Source organism: Lynx rufus, unplaced genomic scaffold (genome assembly GCF_022079265.1).
Source record: "Lynx rufus isolate CCGP_SWC_20201006 ecotype Redwood Valley unplaced genomic scaffold, mLynRuf1.p SCAF_30, whole genome shotgun sequence".
Lineage (NCBI taxonomy): Eukaryota > Metazoa > Chordata > Mammalia > Carnivora > Felidae > Lynx > Lynx rufus.
In genome coordinates, this window is record NW_025814846.1 from 9241000 (window position 1) to 9249919 (window position 8920).

Consider the following 8920-nt stretch of genomic DNA (forward strand, 5'->3'; position numbering starts at 1 on the left):
GAATTACCCTCTATTTCATTGACAGCTTTTTAATAATAGGAATTAAATTATATGCTTCACAGGATGGGTGGAGAGAGGTGCAGAATAAATAGAACCTTGGGAATTCAAGCTGGTGCAGCCACTCTGGAGAACAGTATGGAGGTTCCTCAAAAAACTAAAAATAGAACTACCCTATGACCCAGCAATTGCACTACTAGGCATTTATCCACGGGAGACAGGTGTGCTGTTTCGAAGGGACACATGCACCCCCATGTTTCTAGCAGCACTATCAACAATAGCCAAAGTATGGAAAGAGCCCAAATGTCCACCAATGGATGAATGGATAAAGATGGGGTGATAGATAGATAGATAGATATAGATATATAGATATAGATAGATATAGATATAGATATAGATACACACACACACACACACACACATATATTGGAGTATTACTCGGCAATCAAAAACAATGAAATCTTGTCATTTGCAACTACGTGGATGGAACTGGAGGGTATTATGCTAAGTGAAATTAGTCAGAGAAAGACAAAAATCACATGACTTCACTCATATGAGGACTTTAAGAGACAAAACGGGTGAACATAAGGGAAGGGAAACAAGAATAATATAAAAACAGGGAGGGGACAAAACAGAAGAGACTCATAAATATGGAGAACAAACTGAGGGTTGCTGGAGGGGTTGTGGGAGGGGGGATGGGCTAAATGGGCAAGGGGCATCAAGGAATCTACTCCTGAAATCATTGTTTCACTATATGCTAACTAATTTGGATGTAAATTTTAAAAAATAAAAAATAAAATTAAAAAAAATAGAACCTGATGATTTCAATGAAAATAATACAATGGTCTCAGCAAATTAAACCTTAAAGTTGAATTAATTAATTCATACCATATTAATTTGTTTTTTTTTACAAAACCTTTATTCTTGCATAAAATACCTACAAACCAGGAAAGTTTAATAGAGTTCCATGATGGCTCCAAGGCACTATCCTGTATATCATGATAACAACAACAGGAGATTCAAGAGGGCATACTCAGTTCGAGCCAGTGAATCTCACTGGCATCTTTGTGCCTGGCGCTGTGCTAGTGACTGTAAGGAATTCAAGGATGTAACCACTTTGAGGCAGGGGGGAGGGGAAAGGTATACATTTAATCCACAAGCACACATTTCAGGTGGCCCTTTAGGCAGCCAGTGTTGTTCCAGGCACCATGGTACTCAGAGAAGAAATTTAAAGTGTTCACTCTTTAGTGAGATTTAGTGAGCTTAGAATCTAGTTGGGAATAATAGTGAGACATAAAGCCTTATGCATCAGGGAAGAAGTAGAGTAGCCATTAATCGTTGGGCTGTAAGTGCAACTAGGTTTCCAAGAACGATATTGAGGTGGACTGGTGCATTTGGAAAGGGGGTGGGAGAGGATTGCAAAGTGGAGGCTCAGAGGGCAGATAGGATTTATACAGACAGAGGAGAGGAGAGAAGGTATTCCTAGGAGAATGAGGAGAAAAGTGAACATGGGCACAGAGATGGGAATGAGCATGGCAAATGTGGGAAAGAGCAAGAAGAGCTCTCAGGACATGAAAGGAAGAAATGTTGGCAATATCATAGAACTGGCCTCATGGAGCCATGGAGTGCACAGTGGACTAAGAACCAGAGGGCCTGAATTCCCAAAGGTATTATCCTGGTTCTGTACTTACTACATGGGTGGCCTTGGTTAGGTCAGGTAGATGTTTTGTGCCCTGGTGCCCTGATTTACTCATGGTCACGTGAGGATACTGACAGTAGCCTGCTGCTCTCTCATGCTTGTTGCAAAAACCACAAGAGATGATGCCTGAAGAAGTGTTTTTTAAATAGAAAAATTAAAATGAGGACCCCTTCTTCCACTTTATATTACACCAGCATGGTGAAGAAACGGCTCCTGAGTCTGCAGTAGGGTTTGTTTTCTAGTCAGCTTCAGGCAGAAGGTTACTGCATGTGGGGACAGGGGGTGCTTCTTAGTTGACATGAAGGCAATTTTTGCCCCTGTAGAGGGCCAGGCCTGGAAGCCTCAACCCAGGGGAGACAGATCATCCGTGCAAGAGGTGTTTCTTGGGTTCTCTGCTGGGTTGTATGACCTCTCTGAAAGAGGTCCCTGTTCTCTGACATCAGTTGAAGGAAGTCACAAAACTGTACACAAAGGCCAGTGAGGTGTGGTGGAAAAAGACCCGGACCTGGAATGAAATCTATCTGACATCTGATTTTAGGGTTTGCCCCATACTAAACATGTGAACTTAAGCAAGCAGCTTGCTATCTCTGGGCCCTGGTTCCCTCATCCGTCAAATTGAAGTAAAAACAACACTGCTCCACTTCCTTATAGAGTGGGTTATTGCAGGGGTCAAATGCACAACACATGAGAGGTTTCTGTAAACTCTAAAGTGGTAGGCCAACTTGGCTTATTTTTATTTTTCTTATTAATGAATGTAAACAGTTTTCTGACCAGTTGCTATCTACTATTTTGGCCTGCTCTATCATCACATCTGAAAGGTTATACTTCAGACAGCTAGTTGCACCTTACCACAGTATTAGCACTGCAGTTAGGCTGAATTCTTAGGGTTCCTGTATAATTAAACCAGAACTCCAACTTAGGATACAGATCACAGAGCCATAAACCATTTGAGGGTGGGGGAAAGTTTGGATCTGCAGTTAAAACACAAGGGCAAATTCACTCAGCTCTATTTTATTCCACATGACCATTTGCTTTACGTGGGCAAGAACACAGAGCTCAACAGGGTTTTCAGAATATTCTAGTTAACAAAAGTGTTCCCACTCACCTTCACTACTCTACAACCCTAACACTAGTCTGGATAAACCTGCACTAGTTTAGTGTCCTCTCAGTACTAGCATTCTAGCGCTGGCAGGCTTCCCCTATCTCTCCGCAGGAAAACAAAGAAAGAAAAGAAAAGAAAAGAAAAGAAAAGAAAAGAAAAGAAAAGAAAAGAAAAGAAAAGAAAAGAAACAACCCACAGTGGGCTTCTTTGATTGGGTCTTAATTTCATGTGGTTGCCATTTTGTCTCACCTTTACACAAAATGCCTCACCCACATATAGAGCACACAAGGGGTTGGAAGAGGACCAGGGTTTTGTGGGAGTATTTGGAGAGTGCCCTTAAGAAGGCTGGGAATATCTCCAACCAAGGGAGAGAGATGGAAAGTGGGTCGTCTCTTCACATCCACTCAAGCAAGCAAGAGGGTCTTCAAGAAGACCACTGCCTAGAGCTTCAAATGAGCCCCCTCTCCATGAGGGACCAAGAGGCACCTGGAGCACAAGGCAGAGCACATCTGCCCCGCCCCCCAGCCCAAGCGCCTTCTCCTAAGTGGGTGACCCCCATTGAGACGTCACCGCCCGCGGCAGCCACTGTTTGGTCCGCGTCCTGTTGCCCCAGGAGACGACGTAGGCCTTTCCAAGAGTCTCAGAGCGAAGCCAGAGAGTCCTTGGCCCCGACCGACCGACCCTTCCAAAGTGAGGCTCCTGCCTCCAGACCTAGCCCCTCCCCACCCCACCCCCAATCGCCGAGGACCAGATTTCCCTCAAGTTCTCAGAGAAAGGAGAGCAAGGACGGCCTCATGAGTGAGGTGGGAGAGGTCACCCGCACAGAGGTGACCGCCTCAGTACCCCCTCAAGCCGCGCAGAAACTCCTGGTTTCCTTGGGAGGTGGAGATCTTCCCCAGGCCCCAGTGGCTGGCAACCTCGGCGGAGACGCGATCCCCAAGACCACCGCGGCAGGAGGCGCCAAGGGAAAGGTGCCCAAAAAGGTCATCGCCAAGAGGGTGCGAGGCTCCGTCAAGTGGTTTAACGTGAAGAACGGGTACGGTTTCATCAGCAGGCATGACACCCAAGAAGATGTGTTCGTTCACCAGACGGCCATCACCCGGAACAACCCTCACAAGTACCAACGCAGCGTGGGCGACGGCGAGATGGTTGAGTTTGATGTGGTGCAGGGCGAGCGGGGCACCGAGGCCGCTAACGTGACCGGGCCAGCGGGTGCCCCAGTGCAGGGCAGTCGCTATGCTGCCAACCGCCCCCGCTTCTGCAGGGGCTTCTACATCCGCCGCCGCGGGCCACCCCTGCACGGTCCCAGGGGCGCTGAGGACGACGTCGACGAAGGTGAGGCCAGTGGCGAAGGCTTCACCAAGGCCCAGGGCCAGAGGCGCCGCCTGCCCAGCGGACCCCAAGACCAAAGGCTGCAGCGCTTTCCGCCCTTCCGCAGGGCCTGGGCCCTGTCTGGCGGCCCTTCGATCCTCGCTCCCACCAGCGGCCTGCAGCCTGCCCACCTGCCCGTGTCTGCCCCAGCCTCAAGGCCCGAGTGCGCCCCTAGGCGGGGGCCCGGCCCCAGCTACCTGCTGAGTCGCCCTAGGGCTCGAGGCACCACTCCTGGTCCAAGACCCTCAGCAGGCATTTCTGAGGAGCTGGAGGCGGAAGACAAGGAAAGCAGGTGTGACGACGGAGGGCCGAAGCAGAAGCCCCCACCACGCTACGGATCCCGCCGCCCCAACAACCCACGCCACCGCCCGCAGCAGGTGCCCGGTGCCCAGGGCCAGGTCAGCGTGGGAGGAGAAGGCAAGACCGGGAAGAGCCCTGCGGAAACACCTGCTTCGGTTGCTGTGGCCAAGAAGAACAGCGCCGCTGAGGAGGAGGACACCTTGGTCACTGATGTCCCCTCTGCCACCCAGGCCAAGTAACAACAGCCTGGCTCCCTCCCCGGGGACTCCCTGGCCTGGGCTGCAGGGGATTCCCCCTTGAGGAGATGATGTCCTTTAAAGCAACACAGCCCAAACATCCACCTTGACTGTTAGATTTGTGCCCTGAGAAAAATACACGCCTCTTCCCCAAGGTTTGAGGATAAACTACAAGATCTATATATTTCTGAATTCCCTTTTATCATCTGTGTTGGTAATTTCTGTACACACACACACACACACACACACACACACCATGTCATACTCATGCACACACCTCTGAATTTATTCTTTTAAAAGATCTGACCAGGACCACAGCTATTATTCTGTGTCACCAGGGGAATTAGTTGATGGACTAACAAAAATTACTTTTATTTTTAATACAAAAACAAAGATGATCTGATATTGAATATTATCTTACATCGCTGTGTGATATTGCCTGAATGGTCATTTTTTCAATAAATCATTTCATGTTGCTTTTATCTGTTATTGCTGTTGTCTGATTTAAAACAAAACAAAGCACTCGTCAGCACAGAATTGTATTGAACCACTCCTTTCAGTGCTTTTTCGGAACCAGTTTTAGCAAACATCATACCTGTTGTTCGTTCTTTTTACAAGTCATGAATTTAAGGCTAATTGTGGACTTGTGGGAGGCGAGGGCTGAACATCTCAAGGATGTTCTAAAAGATTAGAATACACAGACAGGGAAGAAGTGTCCCCATCACATCCTCTTCCTCTGCCATTTGAGCAATAAATCTGGAGGGTGGGCCCAACTACCCACATTTACTGCTTAAGTGTTTATTTTATGACGCAAAACTCAAAGAGCTGGACAAAACACCAAAAAAAAAAAAAAGGCTCTCTGGAAGCACAATTTGCCTCTATTTTTCAATGGATTCGATCTAATACCATTTTCACGAGGGGCTAGGGGTGTGTGGTGGAAATGGAAAGATACTGGTCAAAGGGTAAACTCTTTCAGTTATAAGATGACTAAGTTCTGGGGACCTAATGCACAACATGATGACTATAGTTAACAGTACTGTGTTGTATACCTGAAAGTTGCTGAGAGTAGAGCTTTAATGTTCTCACCATGACAGCAACAAAAGGATAATTATGTGAAGTGAATAACGTGTTAATTAACCTTATTGTTGTAAATGTTTCACGATATATGCATGCATCAAATTATCCCATTGTACAACTTAATGTAAACAATATTATATGTCAACTACATGTCAATAAAGCTAGGAAAAAAACTGAAGAAAATTAAAAAAGAAAACAGGGATGGAAGCAGGTTTAATTTTTGTCATGCATACTTCTGGAACTGAAGAGAAACATGTAGTCCATGTTTTCCATGTGTGCTTCCTGATTTGAGTCCATCCAGGGGGGCTGTGCAAGATTCCTGGGAGGCTGGGCAGGTAAAGCTCAGCCTGCATCAGCCACTTTCCCATCAGATAGAGAGGCTCCAACCGGGACTGTCATCCCTATCCTGGTTTTCCTTTGAATATATAGTGGGATTGGTGGGTGGGTAGGAGGCAGGGTTGGGGGAGGGGCGTGGGCAATTAATAAATTTGAAACTAATATGATAGGGAAAAGATAGGATAAAATAGGCAGAGAGGGAAAGGTTAGGACCTGAGGTCCCTGGGTGGGGAAAAACACATATTTTGACACAACACTAGGAGCATTTGACTACAGCAAACCCCTCGGGCATAAGGCTCCTCTTAAGAATGTAACAGACACCACCTACTCCCCCTCAGGTTCCCCGTAGGAATTTGACAATCAAAATACCTAACTGAAATAAGTAAACCGTAACACTTATGTCATACGAGGGACAGTATGACCATAGTCTAACTCCTCACACAGTGGAATCCAGACAATCAGGAATGGACAACCCAGCACCAAGAGTTATCAAGCCAATAAGGGTAGGACCTAAGAAGGAACAAGGGGGAGGGGATGGAGGACGGGTGGGCAACAGAACCTTATGAAACAAAGGCCCTTGCCTATAGTCAGGGCATTCACTTTCAAATCCCCCCTCTCTGCAAAGAAAGCTTTCATACTCCTCTTACTTTCTAATCTTATACTCTAATAAACGTTTGCCTGCTGCTCATTTTCTTTGGTGTTCACCTCTTCATTCTTCGAAGCGGAGAGATGACAAACCCCGGGTATTGAGGTAAAGAATCCTACAACATTTCTTGGGGGCTCACCCGGGATACCCAATGTCTTCTAAACTTAAGTAAAGAGCAGCCACGGCTCCCTCTTTTTTTTTTTTTTTTTTCCTTTCTATCCTAAATAAAACTCTCAAACCAAACAATGGTCACTGGTCAGCCAGTTAAGAGCAAATAGTGTGGCTGCCATTCCCAAGTCTCGGGTGACAGGCTCCTTTGGTCTCCTCCCAGCTGATCTCTCAAAGTAGTTGGGAGCATCGGTGTGGTGGAGCCCCAGTTTCCTTCCGAGATGAACCCCCAGATGCACGGGACTCAGGGGAGGCTGAATAGCAACTGATGGGTCCTGACCAAGGCTACTCTTTGGTGGATGCCTAAAGGCTATCTGCAAAACCTGATCCCTGACTTCCCATTTGGGTATCTGGTAGAATTCTCCTCTTTCTGTCTTGGTCAGCCTCTCCCTTTGGGAAATGAGTGGAAAAGCCCAGGACTGATCCCTCGTATATCCTCCTAGGAGTGATCTGGGTGACTTCCAAGGGGTCCTACTCACAGGTTTCCCAACTGCAGTAGAAGGTGGCTCTCTACTTGCTTCCATATCTGACACTCTGGCGTGGCTCACCTCCCAGGTCCTCCCCCCACCCTTTTTTTTAACCTTTCAATTTCAAACGTCTTTTGTGGAGTGGAGAGCAGGACTTACTTCAACAACTTCTGGGTTCACCACCCTCCTCCTGCCCCTGATGCCCAGGTGGGGGGCGGGCGGGAGGGGGGATTGGAGAGAAGACACATGGCAAGCTCCCACAAGATGCAGATGATAATTAGAACCAACTGTCTTTGGTTGGTGTCCCTTGGGACAGGGACTTTAAGGAATATTCCCAAGCAGCTGCCAAAACTCCTTTTCTTTTGGGGAACTTCCCTATCTTCTCTGGCCAGATGTGGACTTCCCACTTCCACTTGTTGGTGGAAAAAAAAAAATCTGCATCTGCTTGTCTGTCAGAGATAACAGGATTTAGGATTTTAGGACCCAGAGACCTTTTTCTCTGCCCTCTGGTCTTTTATTGGCCTCCAGGCTTCTAGGCCACACCTCACCTCTTATGCCTTCCCCTTCCTCCTCCTGTTTTTCTGCACCACCTTGGGTGTGGACTGCATACCTGGCTCCTATACCTTCTGGGTGCCTCCAGCACCATGAGCTCCTCTTCCTCTCCTTTCTGTAAAGGAGCAAAGAGTACCCCCTTAGACTTACACTGCTTACTTCAGATTTCCTCACTGGTGCCCCAGATAAAAATGGACAATGGTGAACAAATTGATTGACATTTAAATGGACACAGATGGAACATATTCAGTATTTAAACTAATTTAAGTGTGTTGGTTTAATTAATATAGACATATCTTTAGAGTTATCAGCATTAAATATAAAACTTTTTTTCTACCTAGGTTTACTGAAGGTCAAATAAGCTTGTGTTATCTCTGTGGCAATTTGTCAGCAAAAAGGTGACTTAAAATGATGGTTACTTTTGTCTGTCTCAAAGTTTTCATGGGTAATTGTTAGGATAGCTTTCAGGGTCTTTGATAGCCTGAAACTTTAAAGTTTTTCTTGGATGATAAACTGGATTAAATTCATTGGACACTCAGGCCTTTTCCAAATCAGATGGAATGCTGAAGCATTACTTACTAAACATAGGTGTGTGCTTTTGACTTATTGCAGAGAAACTAAGGATAGTTCGGTCTGTTGGAAAACAGGCTTTGTGCTTAATTAATTCATAAGTTTGCCATCTAAGGAATTCTGATGTGACAGACAAATCACAATTGGTTAGTACTTACTTTTCACTGGAGACTAAGGTTTCTAAGAGTTAAAATTCTGCTAAATGTAGTTAAAACTGATGTAAATAAGAAAAGTGACTCTGTGTATAGAAAAGTAGATGTTGTAAGAAGGATGTAAGAAAAGAAGTGGAATTACTTTTTTGTTGAAGATATATATATATATATTTGTCCTAAATGGGACTGGTTTTTTTTTGTTTTTTTGTTTTGTTTTTTTTTTTTTTTTTTTGAGAGAAATGGCTTG

The 8920-nt window shown here is 45.8% G+C and overlaps 1 protein-coding gene across 1 annotated transcript; it reads left to right on the forward strand.

The window, feature by feature from the left end:
• Nucleotides 1–3592: 3592 nt before the first annotated feature.
• LOC124521569 (Y-box-binding protein 3-like) lies at nt 3593–4708 on the forward strand. Its single transcript, XM_047092512.1, has one exon. The coding sequence runs from the start codon at nt 3593–3595 to the stop codon at nt 4706–4708; it is 1116 nt and encodes a 371-aa protein (XP_046948468.1).
• Nucleotides 4709–8920: the final 4212 nt, after the last annotated feature.